The 24235-nt window shown below is 35.0% G+C and overlaps 1 protein-coding gene across 1 annotated transcript in view; it reads right to left on the bottom strand.

The window, feature by feature from the left end:
• Nucleotides 1-24235, bottom strand: part of LOC129226213 (cell adhesion molecule Dscam2-like) — a 174337-nt gene that overhangs the window by 106654 nt on the left and 43448 nt on the right. The window contains 1 exon segment of the mRNA XM_054860812.1: nt 19286-19447. Within this exon segment, the coding sequence (XP_054716787.1) occupies nt 19286-19447 (162 nt within the window).

Below are 24235 nucleotides of genomic sequence, written 5' to 3'. Positions count from 1 at the left end.
GATAAAATTCTGCTAATTTTTATATGTTTGTTCTTTTTTAACTAAGTATTATTTATTCACAATAAGCTTCAAAACGTTCAACTCAAAAGTTACTCGACTTGGTAAAAAAACATATTATTCTTTCTGCACGCTAGATCGAAGTTCGACTGATGCTCAAAAACTTGTAGGGATATGTGCTAAGAAGCAGCATCAATTTTTATGACTATTGACTCTCCAGTTATAATTTTTTTTGAAAAAAGAATTATGAAATGAAGGGCACTGCGTAAATGTGCCCCGGTCTGCCCTATTTTTGCTATTGAAGAGTATAAATTTTTTTCAATAGTCGAAAAGAACTTCCATTTAATGTAACAATATTTAAAATTGTAATAAAACTTTTTTGAGTGCTCAGTATGGCCACGTTATATTGTTACATAATAAATTCCGTAATTAATTTGTTTCACTAATAAAAATGTTGTTTTAGTAACAAAAATACTGCAAGAGATGCGGCGAAGAATTAAAATATTAATGTATTAATTTCGGAGTAGACAAAAAAAAAAAAAAAAAAAAAAAATAAATAAATAAATAAATAAATAAATAAATAAATAAATATTATATTGGAATAATAAAATTGTATTTAATTTTAAATGTAATTTCCAACATTAAATTGTAGATGCAAGTAATTTTGCCTTTACAAAAGAATATCTGACGTTAAATTTACTTAACATGCATAGGTAGCTTAAAAGTATTATTTTTCGAAATAAAACAAATAATTTTGCGTATTATAAAACACATATCTTATAATCGTATTATCTTTCAGCTCCATAAATTTCAAGATATTTTTTTGTTTGCAAAGTCAAATTTCGATAACGCATGTTTTTCAAAATAACTTTTTGTTTTCAAGGTTAAATTTTAATAACGCATGTCTTGCAAGAGTTTTGAAAGCATCAAAGACCCACTTAAGTCTAGTTCAGCGACACACACACACACACTTATTTTTCTCTTTTTTTCTAAAGTTTCTCGTTGCTCATTAATAAAACGATTAAACTCGCTTGAAACTATATATTGAATAATCTTCCAGAGATAATAACTTCGATATGACCAAATATGGCAGCCAGGTGAGTTGTTTTACTTAAACTATGTTATTCAAGAAAGAAAGAGGGTGTAGCATTGACGTAAAGACGACGTAATCGATCGTCCGCGGAGACTATGACGTCACCGCCCCATACATCTAATACTGAGAGTCCCAATCTGTATCAAAGCGTGCGCATGCTACACACAATAAACTGAGCACACAAGTTTCGTGCATAATTAATTGAATTAACACGAGTTTCTGCGTTCAGACAGTCCCTGTAGATTCAAACACACAGACAGTTTTACAAACAATCAAAAATCGTCGGGGGTTCTTCGAATCTGTATCAAATATTCAAGGCTTTTGTGTGAGAGGGAGAGCGGGAATTGTGCATTTTGAGACATATAAAGGTTTTGTTGAATTGTTAAATAATGACTATTGTGCGAAGTGTAAGAAAATTTCATAACTTTATTTATTACCAGTGGTACCTGCACGGCTTTGCCCGTAGTAGAAAATTAAAAAGTCTTTTGGTTCGCCTGTATATTTACAAATAATGTATGGTCAATTTCTCGCCAATTGACTTGCCCATGTTATGGTTCCACGTTATGATAACTTGGTGATTTACTCGTCCATCTTATGAAAATTTGGCTCGGGAAAATGTTCTTAAAATTGGAATAGAAAAGGAACAAAATCGAATTTTCGAAAAATCGCTTCGAGGTGCACACCCTCATGCTACAAACTAATTCTGTGCAAAATTTCATGAAAATCGGCCGAACGGTCTTGGCACTATGCTCGTCACAGAGATCCTGACAGACAAACAGAGATCCGGACACAGCGAGATCCAGACAGAGAGACTTTCAGCTTTATTATTAGTAAAGATTCAACGCGAGAGACTAAGTTTATTGCGCTCATATTTGCTTTACGGGGAAGAAAGTTTTAATCGAAATGACAAATGAAGACAAGTTAATCATGAAGACAAGTTTTCCGAAAACTCATTTTTTAAAGTTATTCCTTATTTTTTCTCTTTTGCTCAAAAGTTTTCTTTTAATTGAAAATAATTTCAGAGTAACTTTGTTTTTAAACCCAAAGCCTGGTTTAATAGCAGTTGTAACGTATCCTCGATCATTTTGTCCAAATACGTACGTTTTCCAAATTTTCTCTTTGTTGAAAGTTTTGACTTTCCTGGTGCAGCAAAACAATTAAGACACTAAAGTTATCTTTATACTAATAATAAAGCTGAAAGTCTGTCTGTCTGTCTGGATATCTGTCAGGATCTCTATGACGCTCATTGCGTCTACACCGCTCAGTTGATTTTCATGAAATTTGGCACAGAATTAGTTTATAGCATGGGGGGTGTGCACCTCGAAGCGATTTTTCCAAAATTTGATTTTGTTATTTTTCTATTCCAATTTTAAGATCATTTTCCGAGCAAGTTATCACAACGTGAAAAAGTAAATTACCAAATTATCATAATGTGGAACCGTAACATGGGCAAGCAAATGAACATAGCCGATTGGCGAGAAATTCATCATCAATTATTTGTAAATATACGTGAGAACCAAATGGCCTTTTAATTTTCTACTGCGGGCAAAGCCATGCGGGTACCACTAGTCTATACATATAATAAAATAAGATGTTTGTGTGTGTGTGTGTGGCGCGCATCCCGGGAAAACGGTAAGGCCCAGGCCCAGAAAGATGAAATTTGGTATACAGGTGTAGATTTTGCTGAAGTTGTGCACCTCGGGCTTCGATTTTTGATATTTTAATTAGAAAAAAAAGTTTTTTAATGTTTTATGTGTTTTTTTGCACTTTTTAGTACTTTTTACCTCACAGACCCCGAACCAATAGCACCACACAAATGTTTTTTGTAATATAGTGTAGGAAATTTAATTTTAATTATGATGAATGAAAAAATTTTGAAGATAGAGCAATTTTTGTATTTTTTATAAATTTTTGAAAAAACCTTTATTTTGCATTTTTTTCTGGGTTTAATTTTTTTCGAAACCCATCCTGCAAAAAGTATTGAACCCTCAATTCTAAAAGTTTAGTTGGTAATAGTAAAAACATTCTGCCCCCTTCAGAAGAAAAAAGTTTTTAAAAATACGCAATAGTTTTTTTACAATTTTTTTAATGGCAGAACACAACGCGAGCTGTTCGATTGCCGGATGAGTTCCGAACTTAACTCATCACGTGATCCAACTGAAATCGTTTGCCTTCTCTTTACCCTTTTTTTAAAATAGTTTTTTATCTTTTTGCAAGCGCTAATTTTTGAACACTACGGGGAACATAGAGCCTTTTTTTTTGCGGGCTATTCTGATTAAATAAATAAAGCCCGCGATCTTTTGCATGATCTTTGTTTTTGTTACGGATTGGCGGTTAGGTTAGGTAGATACAGAGATAGATAGAGGTTGAGTGGACAAAAAATGTTTTTGTTTTCGAATTAATACTTATTTAAAAAAAAAAAGATTACTGTCAGGAGGTAGATATGCCTAGATCGTATAGCTTGATAGATAGACAAATATAAAGGTTGATATAGTAGATGGACAGCAAGAAAGAGGCATGCCAGTCATTTTAGGAATTTCAACGGGGTGTCAGTGCCCCCCCCCCTACACACACCATGACTTTGAAAGAACAATGTTTTCACATAAAAGTGGAAGTGCTTTTTGTTATTTTTCTACAAAATTTGCATGAAGAGTACGTCGTTTGTGTCTCCCCTTCTCAGCAACATCGGCGTAAAAAGGCGAATGATAAATATTGATATATAGAGAAACACATTGATTAATACCAGTGGCGGATTGGTTGAAAAAATCGGCCCTGGCATTAGGCGATGAAGCGGCCCCATAGCTCTTATAGATATTGAATTTTACCTACCAATTGAGGATATCACTTAAATATGAGGAAATTATGCTTAACAACTAAATGTGTTTTATTTAAACAAAATTAAACAGATAGGAACACTTCTGCGCTTTAATGGTGAACAAATTGATACAGTATTAGCTAAACCTTATTTTGTGATTGTAATTGTCCATTTAAGTATTTTTATAATGTTCGGAACTTGATTGACTACTTTCGTAATGATAACACTGCTTGGATAGTATGTCCTTTTCTGCAATCATAACAAGTAAATAAATTGCCTTGTTATATGAAACTGATCTAGCGATGTTCATGGGTGAAAGACTAGGGCCGTCTTAGAACGTGATGGGTTCTTCGGCACAGACATACATTACTGGGCCCTGTCAGAAACATTCCCTTTTTTATACTGCCATACCCTGACGACCCCCAGACTCGATGCGAGGTCAAAAACCTGGTGGGAGGGGTCGAGTACGAATTTGGCAGCCTCTAAATTTTTTTTCAAACGCATGTATCAATACAAAGAGAGAGAGAGAGAGATGACTTAGCTTTATGGCTTCTGGGAGTCATTAAAGTATTAGCAATATAAACTTAATGGAAAGATTAAATTTGAGTCTGAAATAGGGGGGTCCGGGGGGCTTCTCCCAGGGAAAATTTTATATTGCAGTCTTAAAAACTCAATTTTAGACAATATTTGGTGATGTTAGGGGATCGTGGGTTCAGGATTTCTCCTGCTGCAATTCTTCGGAAGTGGAAATCCAAAAACAGAATTTTAAATTATTTTCGAGTATATGGTATGAAGAGCGGTTCCGGGGGCTCTTCTCTGAAAATTTAAAAAATATATTAGCTCTGAAAACGCCGTTTAAGAAGATCTTTGGTGATTTTAAGTCGAGATAGATTCCATTCACCAGAAAATTTTCAAATTGAAGTCTTAAAAGCCTTTTTTGGTAAAGAGTAGGGCACCGGCAGTTTCTCGAAAGTTATGTTCTGAAAACGAAATTTTTGCTGACCTTCAGTGATGTTAGGAAAAAGAGTTTTCAGGCGGCTCACCCCAGAAAATTTTCGAAATTTAGGCACTAAAAACGAGATTTAAAACATTCTTCATTGATAATGCCGAAAGAGAAGAGGGGACGGGGCACTTTCCCAGAAAAGACCATCTTTGGGAATGTTAAAGAAAAAAAAAAAAAATGGGAGAGGTTCGAATGCTTTCCTCCAACGAATTTTCGAAACTGGAATTCCATGTTATGGCGGGAGTGGATTCGGCTGGTCTCTTATGAAGTCATTCAAAATTGAAGCCCAAAAATTTAAAATTTACACTACCTTCGATGATATTAGGAGGAGGGGGGGGGAGGTTCTGGCGACCACCGGAATTCTTTCGACATTGGTTTTTATCAACTTATTTTCTTTTCAAACTGAGGGGACCGAAACCGTGAGTTTGTACAGCGTACAGAATACTTTATGATTCGTCAAAAAATGTTTGAAACTTGCGTTTTGGCGGTCTTAGACCTTTGATTTGATAATCTTAATAATGTAGAGTCTTTCATGCTCCTCAATGGTATTTTAAGATTCCATTTTTTTAAATAATTTTACCGGAAAAATATTTTGTCACTTTTATTCCAATTGTTATAAAAAGGGTCGCCGAGAGCAAAAGCGGATCCAGGAAAAAAATGACATAGGCCAATTTGTTCAAAGGCCCCCTTCTATACCTTTCACCATTAGGATATTTTACTCTCTTGCGCGAGTTCAAAGTCGAGCCGGACCCCTATTCTCCAACTAAGCTGACATGACCTCACGTCGACCCTTGGTGTAAGTTGCATTTTATAGCGATTGTGAATTGTCATTTATAAATAAAAGTGCTAAAGAGACCAAAAGTATTTAACTTATTACTACCGCTAAGGTTTTCCTGTTTTTTTATTATTATTTTTTTTAATTTATTCATTTATTTTTAATTATACCACTAAAAATATATTGGCAGCCCCAAGGCCAGACTAACTAAAAGTGAGGTCTTAGGCCCACATTAATTTGGAGGCCTTCTGAAGACTATGCAGTGTTTGATTTACATTTTTAAAGCACGAATGCACTTTTGGAGACCTCTTTGTCTAATCACACAACTATGTATAAATCACTTACGTGCATTTATGAATCCTCTTTGGGCCCCCTCATAATCGTGACCAAGTAAATTCGTTACTGGCAGAATGATTAAAAATTCCCCTTCAAAGAAGTTTTTTCCAATTAATAAGTCATATTTTTTTATTTTTTTAAAAATACATGTATTTTTCATATCGTTGCAGTGCTATGCAAAAATGTGGGGCACGTTAGGGACATGGAACCCCAGGCCTAGGCCAAGTCAGCCTGTGTGGTAATCTGGCCCTGGGAAGCCCCATTTCAGAAATTCCCCCTCCCCCTCTTGGTGACGGCCCTGCCTCCCTCCACCCGCAAGCTTTGGCCCATGCGTAAAGAGGAGCTGAGGCTTAGTTTTGCGAATTTGCGTTATTCTAAACACATGCGCTCAAAATTTACATTTTGCTGTTAGTAGACAGGCCCGAAAGACTTTGTTGTTAGTTGATCGGCCCGAAGCATGACCGGCCCACCGGGCAAATGCCCGGTTGCCCGCCGGCTGTATCCGCCACTGATTAATACCGTCGCTAAATTGTCTAAGCAGCCGCCGAAGGCGGCAACCCTGGCGCAAAAAGGCGAATGGCGCAAAAAGGCGGACCAGCTGGTCGCCGCTCGTTTTTGACTCTTTGTACAAATAAAAAAATACTACCTCAATTTAAAGGGTAATATATATTTTTTTCTTATTTTTGCAAAAAAACAAATAGCGTATCACATTTTTACTACATTTGAAAAGCTACGCTTAAAAAAGAACTTAGTTCAAATTATTTTGTATTTTAACCGTGCTGTTAAATGATGAACACGTGCTGCCATCTAAGTCATAACGGTTCAAACAGCCTGCGATAACAAATTGTAAAAATTTTTAAAAATAAAAACAATTCTCAGCAAGAAAAAAAATTTAAAATTACCTGTGGGTTTTTTTTTCGGTAGAGCGTTCGGCTATAAACTGTCTGAACTTCGGGCCAGTTCGGGCTGTCCGACATAATAGCAAATTTACAGTAATATTACGCATTACATGTACTCATAACATACAACAGATAACACACGTAAAAAAAAAAATGCAGTGGGAATGCTATTTGGTGTTTCGACTCCTTTATGCAAGCTACAGTTATCATTCAGATAAGTTGACTGCTAATCGAAGGGTGTTCTTCCTTTTTTTTTTTTTTTTTAAAGCTTTGACTCCGTCCAGACCATGGAGCATAATGTAAGCATAAAAAAAGTATTAGATATACCTCAAGGGAATCCTTTTTGTGCAGAAAAACATTTTCATTGTATGCTGAAATGTAGATTTTTCTAAAAGCAGTGTTCGAACTTTTGTACAAATAAAAAATACTACGCCAAATTAAAACTACGAGTTTCAACCAGTAAATCTTTAATTATTTATTCGAATACGATATAAAACATTAAAATAATTATCAACTTCATTAGTAAGAAATCATTTTCTACTCCTCTGCTTTCGGCTGAAAAAAAAATATATTTTGTCTACGTTCGAAAATTACACTTAAAAAACGGACTCAGTTCAACTGGTTTTGGTTTTGAATTTTAAGTGTTCGATTAAAAGAAAAACAAGAGCGGGCTTTTAAGCCGTACAGGTTAAAGAAGCCTGCTATGGGAAATTGTTGAATATTCAAAAATAAAAACACTTATTTTTTCAACCGAATTTATTACTTCTCTAGAATGTTTGTTTCAATCGCTACGTGACATCTTCCTCATTCTTTAATCAAATTCCATGTTTTACGATTAATTTTAAATCGTATCATGCTGGCTAATGACAAAACATAGACGCATGATCTTATTATATTTTTTTCGGCGAAAAACTTTTTTACTGTGTTTTATTACGCATTCCTTCAATGACTAGCACTCGAAAAGGAAGGCACAGTTGCTAGGTTTGTTGGAGCGTCGCACTGTTAATCAGAATGGCGCCAGTTCGAATCCGTGCCATAAATATCTCTTTAATGTTTCTTTTTTTCCGTCAGATGCTCACATGGGCAGGACTGTATTTGCCACAACCTGTTTTTTCACATGCAAAATTACTGATTTCTCACGTGTCACTCAGCCACACTTTTAATGATATTTATATTTGCATTGAAAATACGTACAACCAAAAGGGGAGCGATGATCAAATTATCACAACGTTGTATTTAACGAGGTTTTGTTACTGATGTCTTCAAATTACATGCCTTCTCTTGTGCTCTTACTTTTTTCCGTTTACTTTCTTCGGTTTTTCTTTGGTTTTCTTCATTTCTTTCTTTGAAGTTTTTAAAGAGCGAAATGCCTTATGAAACGATTCGAATTACAGTGCGGAGTTCCGCACGGGTCGGCTAGTTTGTTTAAGTTTAATATTAAAAAAAAATACTTAAATCGATGCGCTTTCATTGTTTTACACTTCTGCCAATGATATCACAAATGATGAAATGCCATTCAGTGTTGCCATTCACAGAGCAAAATATTTAACTCGCATCTTTACTCACGTGTATTGGCAACGATATGGTTTTTAGCATGTGCAGAGCGTAATTTCGATTCGCTTCATGATTATCATAACGTGGAAACGAGGAAGAAAGATGCGCCAAATAACATCATTTGTGACGTCATCAAGACCACGCCTTGTTTGAAAAATTGGACATTTAAAAAAATTAATTTAAAAAAAACTGTTGGGAAAATGAAAATACTTTCTGGGTCCATATTATTATTATTATTATTATTTTTTGCTTATTCTATTAATTTCTGTGACTAAAAGTACTACTTTTGACTGAAGGAAACAACCCCATTATTTACTATTTTTATGATTTAATATTATTTCTTAAGGTATATTTTCGAATTACGCAGTTTAACTTGGTTATGGACGTTGAAAATAAAATCCAAGAAAGTTTAAAATTTACCCTACTGGCCAAATATTCAAACATTCACTTTTCGCTCTGTTTAACCTGAAAATGATGTTACACTAAAATGCAATAAGCTCGACGAAAAAAAGAGGGCAGACTTTTTTAATCAATTAAATTTTATTTTAACGATGACGACTCAAATTTTAAATATTTGCTTCATCTGATACACTTTTCACAGAAAATCTAAACCCGTCCTACTAAAAACTACCAATATAAATCAAGTTTTCGACGGTGACGTCAAGCAGGAGTGTTGGAAGACTTTGAAAACTTGTTACTTGACTTCGAAAACTGTGGAAAAATGACAGTTCCAGGACAATCACCGAGATCAAATCAAGCGGCCAATCATTGCGCTTGGTTACATTTCGCTCCTCGAGGGTCTTCAAGTTTTGGCACCGCATCAGCTATTTTTTCTGCGGGTAACTTTATTTCGGATTTTGATTGGCTGATTTAGGGTAATTTTAAATGCCAAACCGTCGTTGTCGCCATTTCTGAGAAAAAGAAAACAGCTTGTTTTCTAGTAACAGAATGGGGTTGTTTCCTTCAGTCAAAAGTACTACTTTTAGTCACAGAAATTGATAGAATAAGCAAAAAAAGAAAAAAAAAGAAAAAACGAAAGAAACATGGACCCAGAAAATACTTTCATTTTCCCAACAGTTATTTTTTAATTAATTTTTTAAAGTGCCCGATTTTTCAAACAAGGCGTGGTCTTTATGGCGTCACAAGTGATGCACTTTGTCGCATATGTTTATCGCATTTCCACGTTATGATAATCAACAAGCGAATCAAATATTGCGCTCTATGCTTGCTATCAACCATATCGTTGCCGGTACACGTGAATAAAGATGCAAATTAAATATTATGCTTTGTGAATGGCAACACTGAATGACCTTTCATCATTTGTGATGTCATCCGGCAGAAGCGTAAACATGAAAGCGCTCCGATTAAAGTATTTTTTTTTTAAACATTAAACTTAGTCAAATTATTTAAAAGATGGTCAGAACCTATGTTTTTAAACTTGCTCTTTCAGAAAAAATATTTTTAAAATTTTGGAAACGACCCCATTTCAGAAAAAGTATTTTGTATCTTCGATGTATCGTGGCTTTGTTTGCCACGTTCTATTTAGCCATTTTTTCAGCCAACTTTTGAAGCCACAGTATCAGTTGTCTAAAAAATAAATAAATGAATAAAAGGTTATATGTACTCAAATGAATCCACTATGCCTCAAAGGGTTAAAGAACATCAAACATAACAAACCAAAATTATATTTTTTTTTGTTGTTTATGAAAAATATTAATTTAGTGGAAGAATAGATCGTGGAACACTTACTGAGCAATTGCTACAGAATGAATAACATATTTCTTTTTGAAATAGCAGACGACTGAGTTTTTTCGAAAATCACGATCTATTTGTTTTGGAAAATTACGGTGAGATACACGGATTTTTTTCTTTATACAAAAAGAACGTTCTAAATTTATTTAGATAAAAATCATCAATGGCGTTGTTTCCTTCAGTCAAAAGTACTACTTTTAGTCACTGAAGTTGATAGAATGAGCGAAAAAATAACGTGGACCCAAAAAATACTTTCATTTTCCGAACAGTTATTTTAAAATTATTTTTTTAAATGTCCGATTTTTCAAACAAGGCGTGGTCTTTAATGACGTCACAAATGATGTACTTTGGCGCATTCCACTGGCACTCTAAATGTTTACGCATGCTGTTTACCAGATTTCCAGGTTATGATAATTCAGAAGCGAATTAAATATTGCGCTCTACGTTTGAATCAGCCATATCGTTGCCACTACATATGAGTAAAGAAGTGATTTAAATATTGATCTCTGCGCCAATGGCAACAGTGAATGGCAGTTCATCATTTGTGATGCCATGCGCAGAAGTGTAAAAAACAAAATGGAGTCTCCGCGCCGGTTTAAATATATTTTTTTTTAAATAGTCAACTTTGACAAATTATTTTTAAAATGTCAAATCCTATGTTTTTAAACATGCTCTTTCAGAAAAAATACTTTTAAAATTTCGGGAACGACCCCACATTAATCCGAAGTTCCATCATCGCGTCATTTACGATATTCTTTAAAAACTTTCGTGGCCAACAATGGCAGTTTACTTTTATCTCTGTTGCCACATTTTCCCGCACTTCGTAACGATATTTGGCGTCCCATTTTTTGGCGAAATGAAATAAATTGGCAGTTTCTTCCGAACCTAATCTCAGTTTCCCCCCCTTTTCGTCCGAGTCAGCAAAATTCCAGATCTACTTTCTCTTTTCTATTACAAAAATGATTGAAGATCTAGAACGAATGCTGAAGTGGCTGATGGCTATTTAAGTTATTTAGCGTTCGATATATCAAAATTTGATACGATAACTTCTCAGGAACTTGCAAATCCAACAATTTTTTTTTTCATTCTGTATGTTATGACATTTCTTAAGTAAGGAAATATTTTCGGATTTATGAAGGTACTCGATTCTTATGGAAGATGAAAATATTTGATTAAATAAATAAGAAATTGGACGTTTAATTTTCTCAGAAAATGAACAGCGCTGATAAAGCGGAAAATAACTTTATTTCGCTAAACGGGAAGTAGAAATGAAATAGAAATCTTCGACATATAAGCTTAATTCGTCATTTCCATTTTAACATTCCCATTTTTCGTTTCCATTTTTCCGACCTCGACTTACTTCGTTAAAAAAAAGTGGCAATTTACTTGTAATTTAAAGTCATAAAATTTGGTTTTCTTTGAAAAATGCTCTGTTATGAACGGTTAATTGTCGCAGTTAGAATGAGAGTGAAGTAAAAGTCATTCCACCATAGTTCCTAGTAATTGAAGGATTACAAAATAAATAAATAAATAAATAAAATAAATAAATAAATAAACAAAATAATATATAAAAAATAAATAAATTAGTTTGAATTTTGAGATCTTGGATTCAAATTATTTTTTTCGCAATCCCGAATTGTAAAAGGACGTACTGGTTGGATTTCTTGTTTCTACTAATGACTTTTGTCGCAACCATAATTTGAATTCAAGACGTTAAAACGCACATGAATGCCAGGGGCTGGATGCTGGATATTGTGTACAAAGTCAAAAACGTCGTTCATAAATATTTCGATTTCGAGTCACGTGAACGCCTGCATTATTATAAGTATCGAAAGATAAAAATCAAAGGACGCGGGAGGACGTGGACGTCATTCAATGATCAAGTGAAATCAATAAGCAATTCGTGATAACTAAAAAAATATAAAAAAAATCATTAGAATTTTGACGTTATGAATTCAAAATATGTTTTTACATTCACGTATTGCGATAGAACCCTCGTTGGGTTTCTTGTGTCTACAAAGGGAATGGGATGGAAATAGCCAAGAAATTTTTCATCCGTCATATTATACTTGACGTTAAATCCCGGTTATCACAAATTTGCCATTTCAACTGCGCTTGCGCGCGGACTTAGCTGATTTCAAAAACCTTGCTAAAATTAATTACAAACATTTTAAATTTGGTAATAAATATGAGATAGCAAGAGATAAAAATTAGAAATAACAAAGTTTTCTCCGATTTAGTTTTTTGTGCCTCAGTAAAGATTGAGTTTTGCGTCTTAATTATTAATGGATTCGGTGTCTGATTTGTCTGTCCTTTTTCAGGACCATTTTTAACCTCAGAAGAGCGTTCTAGAATTGCAGCATCACCTGCAATACAAAGCTGAACCCTCAACCTAAATAAAAATGGTTGTTTACGCCTAACGTAAAATATCCGCAAAACACGGATTTCTGTGCTAATATTCCAATTATTTTTGAAGTACACAACGTGTTTTACATTTATGTTAAATAAATATTTCCAAACTAATAAATATTGAAGTGTCATTTTTCTCTCAAGATTATCAGTTATTCATATCCGTTGTTCCATATATTATATCACGAAATTGCTGTGAAAATATTCTAATCGCATTCATTAATTTGGTGGGACTCTCGCTCAGCCTAAATATAAACAAGCAACACGAAATCTTAGAAAGCCCAAAAAGCTAAGTCCGCGCGCAAGCGCAGTTGAAATGGCAAATTTGTGATAACCGGGATTTAACGTCTAGTTCATATTATGACTGGTGAATTTATAGAATAGGTAATACGAGGCATATCAATAAAAAACTAGTATGTTGTGGCCATCACGAAACTTTCTTCTATATCTTTCTTATAATTATGATCCCTCCCCATGCTTAACGAGGAAGCAATGTTCCCAACAAACACAAAATTGCATATGCCAAAACTTGACGACCATCGCAATCCCTGATTTATCTCAAAAGCAAAGCAAAGAATGAAAATTTAAAATTATTTTAAAAGCCTTGCTTGAAATAATCACAAACATTTATTTGTTAATAAACACAAGATGGCAACAGTTAACAACTTTAAATCATTGAGATAATATTTCGGATCATTTCCATGCATCATAGACTAATAATAAGAGTAGACCGAGCTATGGCAACCCTTTTGCTGCTCATAAACCAAACCATGTGACTGGTGGATATCCTAGCAACAGCGGACGTTCATCGTAGCAGACGATCAACGCCGGCGAGAAATAAAATGAATAGAATTGATGGAACACGGAATCATTTATGGAGTCCGATTTGTAAATTTGTTATTCTAAGTTGTAAATATTTTGTTAATATAGGGAGTTTTTCGTTTAGATAGTATTGTGCATTTTCTTTATTCAATTTCAATAACTCTCTAAGCAATTAAAGATGCAAGTGCCCCAAAAGAATCGGCAAACGGTAAGATTTTTACCTACAATTTCAATTTAAGATACCGATTAGTACATTTTTGCGTTAACGCAAAACGTTGACGCCATTATACGTTCTCGCCAACGCTGACGTAGCAGTTCCGAATGAAATAAAAGTTACTGAAAACTGTGATCAAAACTAATTACTAATGTCAAAATAATGCATAACTAAAAGAAAAACAGTTCAATCTCTGCACCTGGAAAAAAAATTATAATGAAAACACATTACGTCTTAAGATACATGTCGAGTGTCAAACTATAGATAATGTTGCCATCTAGCAACCATGCCGCCAAAGTTTTCGCCAAGCCTTCCACCAGTCACATGATGTATCCATGAAAAAATTTTTTCATCAGCAAGTCTGGGAAAGCTCGGTCTACTCTTATTATTAGTCTATGTTTCCATGCAATTAAAATCACGAGATAAACGCAGACGACAGTCTATTACTATTTATCTTTCTCATTGTTGCAATTATAAAGCTATTTTTATTCACACAAATAAAAAACTAGTATGTTGTGGCCATCACGAAACTTTCTTCTATATTTTTCTTTTTTTTTCTGATCCCTCCCCATGCTTGACGAGGAAGCAATATTCCCAATGAAAACAAAATTACACATGCAAAAACTTGACGACCATCCCAATGTCTGAATTATTGCAAAAGCAAAGCAAAGAGCGAAAATTGAAAGTTATTTTAAAAGTCTTGCTGGAATTAATTACAAATATTTTATTTGTTAATAAACATAAGGTGGCAACAGTTTAAAATTTTAAATCATTGAGATAATATTTCCGATCATTTCCATTCAATTAAAATCACGAGAAATACGCAGACGACAATCTATTACGATTTATCTTTCTTATTGTTGCATTAATAAAGCTATTTTTATTAAAAAGAAAAAAAATCAACACCTCTTGGAGCGATTGGCGTCAAAATTGAACCAAAGCCTGTTTACATATGGATTCACATATATTCCAAACTTCAACCAGAACGTAGCATTACTTCTTGAGATAGGGTACTCACAATGGAAAAAAAGAACGGGCGATTGCGCTACCCCCTTTTTAGCTGTTGACACCAAAATAAAATCAGCTCTTATACCCACTAAGGGCTACTTGCCGATAAATTTTTCTTTCATTCCGTTCATTATTTCTTGAGATACAGCAGTCACAATTGACGACAAAAAAACGTTCTATAGCTCAACCCCCGTTTGAGTTATTGACACCAAAATTGAATCAGCACCTGTTCCTGTTAATGGCAACATATGGACCAAATTTTGTTTGATTCCGCCAGTTACTTCCTGAGGAATAGCAAGCACGCGTAACTCAAAAAAACGTCCCATTGCTCCACCCCCCCTTGGAGGAATTCGCGCCAAAAACCAATGGGCACAAGTTCACATACGGGCACATATGTGTACCAAATTTCGTTCGATTTCATGCGGTAGTTTTTGCTGTAGAGCGGCCACAAAAAACTGGTCACACACAGACGTGACACACATACATACACACACACACACACATACATACATACACACACACACACAGACAGACAGACATTTTCCAAAAATAGTCGAAATGAACTCAGCACACCTCAAAACGTTCGAATCCGTCAAAATTTGAAATTCGAAAATTTGCACGAATCCAATACTTTCTTCTATATATTAGATATAGAAGAAAGTAAAAAGGGGGTAGCGCAATCGCCCGTTCTTTTTACTTCCTTCTATATCTAATATATAGAAGAAAGTATTGGATTCGTGCAAATTTTCGAATTTCGAATTTTGACGGATTCGAACGTTTTGAGGTGTGCTGAGTCCATTTCGACTATTTTTGGAAAATGTCTGTCTGTCTGAGTGTATGTGTGTGTGTGTGTATGTGTGTGTGTATGTGTGTCACGTCTGTGTGTGACCAGTTTTTTGTGGCCACTCTACAGCAAAAACTACCGCATGAAATCGAACGAAATTCGGTACACATATGTGCCTCTATGTGAACTTGTGCCCATTGGTTTTTGGCGCGAATTCCTTCAAGGGGGGTGGAGCAATGGGACGTTTTTTGAGTTACGCGTGCTTGCTATTCCTCAGGAAGTAACTGGCGGAATCAAACAAAATTTGGTCCATATGTTGCCATTAACAGGAACAGATGCCGATTCAATTTTGGTGTCAATAGCTCAAACGGGGGTTGAGCTATAGAGCGTTTTTTGCCGTCAATTGTGACTGTTGTATCTCAAGAAATAATGAACGGAATGAAAGAAAAATTTATCGGCAAGTAGTCCTTAGTGGGTATAAAAGCTGATTTTATTTAGGTGTCAACAGCTAAAAAGGGGGGTAGCGCAATCGCCCGTTTTTTTTTTCCATTGTGAGTGCCCTATCTCAAGAAGTAATGCTACGTTCTGGTTGAAATTTGGAATATATGTGAATCCATATTTAAACAGGCTTTGGTTCAATTTTGACGCCAATCGCTCCAAGAGGTGTTGATTTTATTTTTTTGAATAAAAATAGCTTTATTAATGCAACAATAAGAAAGATAAATCGTAATAGATTGTCGTCTGCGTATTTCTCGTGATTTTAATTGTATGGAAATGATCGGAAATATTATTCCTATTAAGAGTCACAACTGACTTCAACTGTATTTATGTCGAGGACTGCATACTAAGTGCCTTGCCTCCATTATTTTATATACCGATAGATGGCAGCACCATTACCGGATCGAACAGTTAATGAGAATTTAGAACTAGTCCAAGAGCTAATAGCTACCTGGTGCTAGCACCCCCAGAGGTATCGTTTCACTTGGAGGACATTGAGACCACGAGCATATTTAACGTCGCCCAGTCCCCTTTAATGACGACGGTGGGTCTTCGACCAGCGAGGATCGAACCCGAGACCCTCCGGCCCCGAGTCCAATGCCTTACCGATCAGGCTACCACGGCCCCTCGGAAATATTATCTCAATGATTTAAAATTTTTAACTGTTGCCATCTTATGTTTGTTAACAAATAAAATATTTGTAATTAATTCAAGCAAGGCTTTTAAAATAACTTTCAATTTTCGCTCTTTGCTTTGCTTTTGCAATAATTCAGACATTGGGATGGTCGTCAAGTTTTTGCATGTGTAATTTTGTTTTTGTTGGGAATATTGCTTCCTCGTCAAGCATGGGGAGGGATCAGAAAAAAAAAAAATATAGAAGAAAGTTTCGTAATGGCCACAACATACTAGTTTATTTCTTATCAATCTTAAATGATGGAAGTTAGTAATCTGGAAATTTTATATTTTGATGAAGTTTTTCTTTTTAAGTTCATCGATGTTGATCTTTTTCCTGATAAAACGTAATTTTGTTCCAAAAAACCCTATATTTAATGTAACGTCTGCTTGAGTTAAGTCCCGAAAAAAAAAAAATAAAATAAAAATAAATATAAAAAAAAATTAATTTGAATTTTGTCATCTTGAATTCAAATTATGTTTTTCTCAATCACGAGTGTGTGCGTATATGTAAGCGTGTGTGTTTGTGTGTGGAGGGTATGTGTGTTTGTAGGCATGTGTGTTTGTGTCTGTGTGCAGGCATCAGAGTGTGGGTAGTTGTGTGTATGTGTGTGTGGGGGTATGTGTATGTGTGTGTGTGGGGGTATGTGTATGTGTGTGTAGGCATATGTGTTTGTGTCTGTGTGCAGGCATGAGTGTGTGGGTAGTTGTGTGTATGTGAGTGTGTGTGTGTGTTTGTGTGTATGTGTTTGTTATGTGTGTAGGTGTATATATGTGTATGTGTGTAGGTGCGTGTATGTATGCGTGTAAGTGTAGGATATTGACGAAACCTGGAGACGGTTTTCGGTAGAGGTGCAGCATCGTGAGGACCCGGTCGACGGTGATGCTGTGGAGGGTGGCGGTGGGAAAAATGATAGGACATCAAAAACAGTCAAATGAAAGCAATAAGCAATCGTGATTGCTCAAAAAAATATAAAACCGCAGAAAATTTGTAACTGTGACGACGAAAATTTCACTCTCTAAATAAATATTAAACACAACCGTCGTCATGGTAATCTAAAAAAATCAGAGAAACAACGACTTTGGTCAAATAAGGACAACAAGCAATTCGTGATTGCTCAAAAAGCAACTTGGTATACTTCTTCTTAAATTCCTGTATCACACACATATTGTAATATGTGCAGTAGCTCCGAAAATATGATTCCTTGAAATCTGGTCCATCATATGGGCTCACTTTATATACAGGTCATTCTGGAGTCATTTAATTCCTAATTACTGCTCTATACGAGTATACGACTGAAGGGGTCAGAAACGTATGAAGGCGATAACTTTCACAGATCACTTATTTGCGAGGAAAGCAAAAGTTTCAAATATACCCGCACGGCTTTGCCCGTAGTAGAAAATCAAAAGGTCATTTGGTTCGCCACTATATTTACAAATACTGGATGATGAATTTCTCGCCAATTGGGTATGTTAAATGGCTCGCCCATGTTACGGTTCCACGTTATGATAATTTCGTAATTTACTCTTCCACGTTGTGATAATTTGCTCGGTAAAATTTTCTTAAAATTGGAATAGAAAAAGAACAAAATCGAGTTTTCGAAAAATCGCATCAAGGTGAACACTCCCATGCTACAAATTAATTTTGTACCAAATTTCATGAAAATCGGCCGTACGGTTTAGGCGCTGTGCGCGTCACAGAGATCCAGACATAGTTCCAGATAGGGAAAAACATCTTCTTCAAACAGTTAAGCACCCTAAGGAAGAAATGTTTGGGCTTATTTTACTTCTGGAGGACCTGACCTGATGTAAGCCCTAAATAAAATTTGTTAAAAGTGGTAAAGAGACGTTTGAGTAAAATAGACTGCTCGACCAAGAAAACAATGATTGAGAAACTTATAAAAGTTTCGTTTGGTGCGGACGAAATCAAAAATTTATGGTCTAATTCATTGAAATTCATGCAGAACCATGGACGGGATCTCATTCAAGTTAGAGGACATGTTTCGTATTAGAATGCTTCAACGGTGGATGTAAGTTAGCCTATACCAATCGAACAACAATGTGAACATTTTTGAGCTTCTCCCAATTAATTTCACAGTACTATAATTTTTTTCTCCCTGACTCCAATGGATTAACCCTAAACTACAGTAGATGGCGTTCATTGTTGACTACTTTTTCGTTTCTTCACTCTCCTAAAAGAACAGTCTTACCAGTAAAACAGTTGAGTGACCGGATCCAGTTCAACCTTGTCAAAATAAAGCCTTTCACTGAATGTTAAGCATTACCAAAAAGTATTATCATATTACCATGCTATAGGGCGAGTTTCATAGTTGATGACGTCAGCATTACTCGATCAGTGAATTCGCTATTATTAGAGCCGTTACACAAAGGGGCTAGCTATCATGTATATGAGGATAGATAAACTTGAGATCTGTTTCCCAAACGACAATTTTAAAATTCAGCAGAATTTTAATTCAACATTACATTTCATTGATTTCGTTGACTGCTGAGGCATCATCCTCAGATTTTTATACACAAACGTAGATACAAAAATCAAAATAAAATAGAAAAATTAGTGAACCCGCTAAAGATCGGAGAAAGTGTTCCTGATTTACCCCGATCGATTGTAAGGAAATTGCGTGTAATAAACTCACCTTCTTGCACAGTGGAGGCAACTGTAACTACATCATCCCTTATCCAAGAGGTAACAGTGACGTAATCCTTTACGAAACTAGGCACGTGACACGTGAGCACAGCAGTGTTGCCTCGAATCACGTACTCGTCATACACCTGCACCTCATAGTACTGCTTCACCACTGCAAGAGAAGAATAAAAATCATGATTTTTTTTCAAAAAAAAGACAAAATTATGATTTAATACAATAACTATAACTTTTTTAAAACCGAAATTGTATTAATTAAAGGCTAAGATTTGCAATGTCTCTCTTTCTGCAGGATTTTTGACTTTTGCTTAGTTGTATCGAAATGCAATAGATACTAGATTGACCACGGATTGTATGGAATTGGCAAACATCCAGTTAAGGCGACTCCATATGAATGAGGGGAAAAATAAAAAATTTATGCGCGTATTCCGCTCATTTGAATGAGACTCTGCTTAATTTAGAGGCTAACATACATCTGCAAAATCTGACATCCCTGAAAACTAATAGATGCTTCCATTTCCGCGTGTAAACCGGATGTTTGCCTTTCCATACAATCCGTGGTTAGACAGTACTTTTTTTTTCAAAAAAATTGTTTAGTCATCATAAAGTGCAAAAGACACCCTGTGTCAGTGGGCAGTGTCTTTTTTTCCTAGGTTTGCGCCAAAATCCATCAAAATATGTGTTTTTGAACTTGTTTAGGGTCAATGGTATTTTCGTGTATACAATTGACTTTCTTGAAATTAAATTACAATTTTCAATTTTAAGAATGCTCATACAGGTTTGCTATTTTATAATCACACAAAAGGATTAATTAAGCAATCAAGATTACTTTTTCTTCTCACTTTGACTTAGCCTCGATTTAGAGATTTATTACATTTGAGATTGATAGACAGTGAAATACGTGATTCACTGCAGTGTGACCAAAGAAAATTAATTAAAGCTCTGGAAATAACTATAAAATGACATCATATATCATAGCCCATCCTACGAAAAGTATTGCAGAAAATCTGCAATACGATTTATCAAATTTGTAACTTACATAAATCGTGTTGTAAACGTTACAAATTACAATGGCACCTCATGTTCAAAAATAACACTAAAGGCTGCCACAATGAGCCAACATAGCGCCCTTCAGCAGGGGCGGATACAGAAAATTCTTTTCGAGGGGACCCAGGAAATTGAATACCCCCTCCCCTTCCCCATACACTGTTTTACAACTAAGTTTTCATGACTTATTTTTTAGTTTTTTTTTAAAGATTCCTTTAGGCCAATGAATCTACTTAAAATACATAAATATTATGCACAAAGATACTTCGAATGTGGACGTGAAATACCTTCAATGTTTCAAGCCAATTAAATACTAAACCCAACAAAATGTCACCCAGATGCTGATGCTATACAATAAGCGATTTTAATTAAAAACAGTGTCATAATGATTATAACACGAAGCTGAGGTTCTTTAAAAAACACATACCTCATTTGAGTTTTTATCAATTAATTTCTTTTTTCCTACAAAATATTATATGATTCAGAAAATCATAGCTTCATAACATTTGTTTTATTGAAGAATTCAGAAACTATTTTTGAGTGAGTTTCAAAGCAGTTACTGTGTTTTGTTCTCAAAGCCATGATACAATTGAGATATCATATTGATACCACATGCCGTTTCCATTAATATCATGGGTTTGCCAAGAAACTACCATATTTCTTTCAGTTTGCATTTTTTATAAGCTGAGAAAGAAATTCATTTATTTGAAAATAGTTTCCTGGATTGAAATGATTCTTGTAGGCATGCCTATAAATTTCTTAAAAAATGTTAATTGTTCGTTCTATCAAAGAGGAACTAATAAACGAACTCTGATATTTCTTTCCCTTGAATTCGACACTAGTGAGTTAAATGTATTCTGCCCCTCTGGCCTTTGACTCCAATACTACTTCGTTAGCAAACAATTTTTTTTTCAAAATATGCTTTTGTTTTGTGCTCTTTTTAACCAACTATAAAAATAAATAAATAAATAAAATCGCTATAGAGAAGTCAATTAATTAATAATAAATAAGATAGTTAAATTAATTCATCCTTTGGGGGACACGGGCCCCCCTGGGCCACCTAAGATCCGCTACTGCCCTTTAGGATGTACCGCTGGTGCAACAACGTTTGACCCTAAAAGGTACCGCATGCAACCCACAGTTTTAATAGTGATGTCGGAATTCCCTTTACTTTATGGTTTGAAGTATATGCTAGTTATAACAACTCTTGCTTCCATATAGGGAAAAAGGGAAAACTTAAAACTCAATAAATTACCCCCAGTTTATTAAATAAAATGAATTGATGGGGCTAATGAAAGAACATAAATATGAAACAATTGTCAAGCTATCCAAGATAATTAAAACAGAATATTTACGTTAAAAAAAGACTCCCAAAAATTGCAAAAAAAAAAAAAAAAAAAAAAAAGATCAGTTTTCTGTGTCTCACAAGATTTTTAAATTAATTCAAGAAAGAGATGTTCATCTACACTTAGCAACAGATTTCCTTGAAAAATGCAGAACAGAACACAACAGATAAATCCTTTTACGTAAAAAAAAAAAAAATCCATACAAATTACGTGAAAACAGTAAAGTGAAACAAAGAAATGCAAAAAAAAAAAAAAAAAAAAAAAAAAAATCAAGACAAGGATTCTAACTTTCTCATTTTATTCTCAACAACTTTGACAACTTCGTTGGTAATAAATTGAAAGAGAGCAGTAGATATCAACTTGATTCAAAAAATGGTAAATTTTCTTCGGAATGTGGAAAGAAGAGAAGATGGAGCAGACGCGGATTCTTTCCGGGAAAGTAAAATTCCATCCAGACATCGAAAGAACATTTCGACAAAGTTCTTCTTCTGAGACGCGATTCTTATTTGAGAAAGGAAGAAAATGAATGATAAATCGTAATCTTGTTCCAGGAACAATGAGTTTTATCCGAAGCAAGAAGACAGACACATAAATGTGCGATATATTGAACGTTGTGAGCAACAGGCACCTACGGCGGTACATTTCAATTCGGAAGCAGGAATCTTTTATTGTTTGGCCTTAAAAAGAGGAGTTTTCAGATTTATAGTTAGGTAGGCATGTATGAACATGCACTAACGGACTTTCCTTGGGTGAAGAATAGCTACGGAAGCAACATATAGGAAGAAAATATAAATTTTAAGAAAAGATTCTGACGATATTGCGACCATATGAGGCAGTGAGAAGCAAAGGAATGTAAGTGCCAAATTTAAAAATTTAGAGATAAACTGTAAAAATGGAAAGTGAACCTCTCCTCTGTTTTTGGGCAAGATATAGTACTAGTAGGCCTGGTAGGTGCTGCTATACAGCATGATTTAAGAAACTTTTTTTAGTGAAAGCCTACCTAGCACCGCAACTTTAAACGCGTTTTACTGAAAACTTAAAAATGTCGAATAACATCCCTTTGCTTTTGACTGTCTTATATGGATTCAGGGGCGGAGAGAAGGGGAGGGTCAATTCCCTGAACCGACGACAATACTATCCGTCCACGTCGTGCTCAAACAGTTAATGAATAATATGTTTGAGATTTCAGTAGTCTTTTCCATTTCATCAATTATTTTTGAAAGTAAATTTTTGAAAATGTTCATTGCATACGAAATTTACTAGTAATGTTTATGCCTTATCCCTGGTCGATTTAGTGTTTTTTATTGACACCCGAGCAGTTTCAGAAATTTTCAATACCCAAAACCGTAGGTTCGTTCATGGGGGGGGGGGTCATTTTTAAGTATGACAGCCGCCCCCTAAAACGGTAATCTGTATCCGCCCCATATGGATTATGAGTTAAGTCTACTACGCGAGGAACTGTATAGGAGTCATTGAAGACAAAGCCAAAAAACTGAGGAGGCAGAAAAAGAGAATCAAGAATATAAACTTAGTTGCAATTACAATATTCGCTTAGAGTTGGAGGGGTGCTGAGTATTCCCATGGAAATTTCTCGAAATTGAAGTTGTAAGAACACACGTTGGACGACCTTTGGTAATGATGGAAGGAGGGGATGTTCAGGGACTTTTATGAAGGGTTGGAGCTGTTAGACTCTCCTCCCTCTACAAAGTTATTGAAATCAACGTAATGCAGGAGGAGAAGATCGTTAACGCTCTCCCGGAAATTCTTTGAAATTGAAGTTCTCAAAAACAATTGTGGACTACCTCTGATGAAGTTAAGGGATAGGGTGGGTGTCGGGGACAATCTTGGAAATTATTCGAAACTAAAGGTCCGAAAATTAAATTTGAGGCGATCTCTAATAATGTGAAGGGAGAAAAATTGAGGGCACGCTAACGAAAAATTTTGAAATTAAAGCCTTTAAAAAGCAGTTGTAGACCACCTTTGATGAAGTTAAGGGAAGGAGTGCGGTTCAGAATTCTATCGCAGAAATTTTCCGAAACTGAAGTTTTTTAACGATGATGGGGGCTCTCTCTCTGGTCTGGAAGGGAAAGGGGCTGAAGCCTCACAACCCCATACCTGGATTTACCTCCGTAATGATAATAGATAAATGGACAGACACAGAGAGAGAATGAGAAATTGTTTAAAAAAATCCTCATTTGTACCTCACAACACTATTTATATCCTCTATTATATTCCAAAGAATAATACGATGAAGAAAGAAAAACTTCAACAGCTTTAAAAATAGCTTCCGAACTATAACTTCAGATACTTTCTGACCACGGACTGCATGGAAAGACAAAAATTCGTTTTACAGCCGGAAATGAACGAATCTATTATTTTTTAGCGATGCCAGCTTTTGCATAAGCATAGTCTCATTCAAATGAGCGGAATAGCGGCATCAAATTTTTAATTTCTCCCCCTCATTCAGATAGATTCTTCTTATTTGGACGTTTGAAAATTCCATACAATCCGTGGTTGGACATATTGACTTATGCAATCAACTGTAAAGA

This window comes from Uloborus diversus, chromosome 7 (assembly GCF_026930045.1).
Source record: "Uloborus diversus isolate 005 chromosome 7, Udiv.v.3.1, whole genome shotgun sequence".
Classification (NCBI taxonomy): domain Eukaryota; kingdom Metazoa; phylum Arthropoda; class Arachnida; order Araneae; family Uloboridae; genus Uloborus; species Uloborus diversus.
This window is presented reverse-complemented; position numbering and strand designations above follow the sequence as displayed.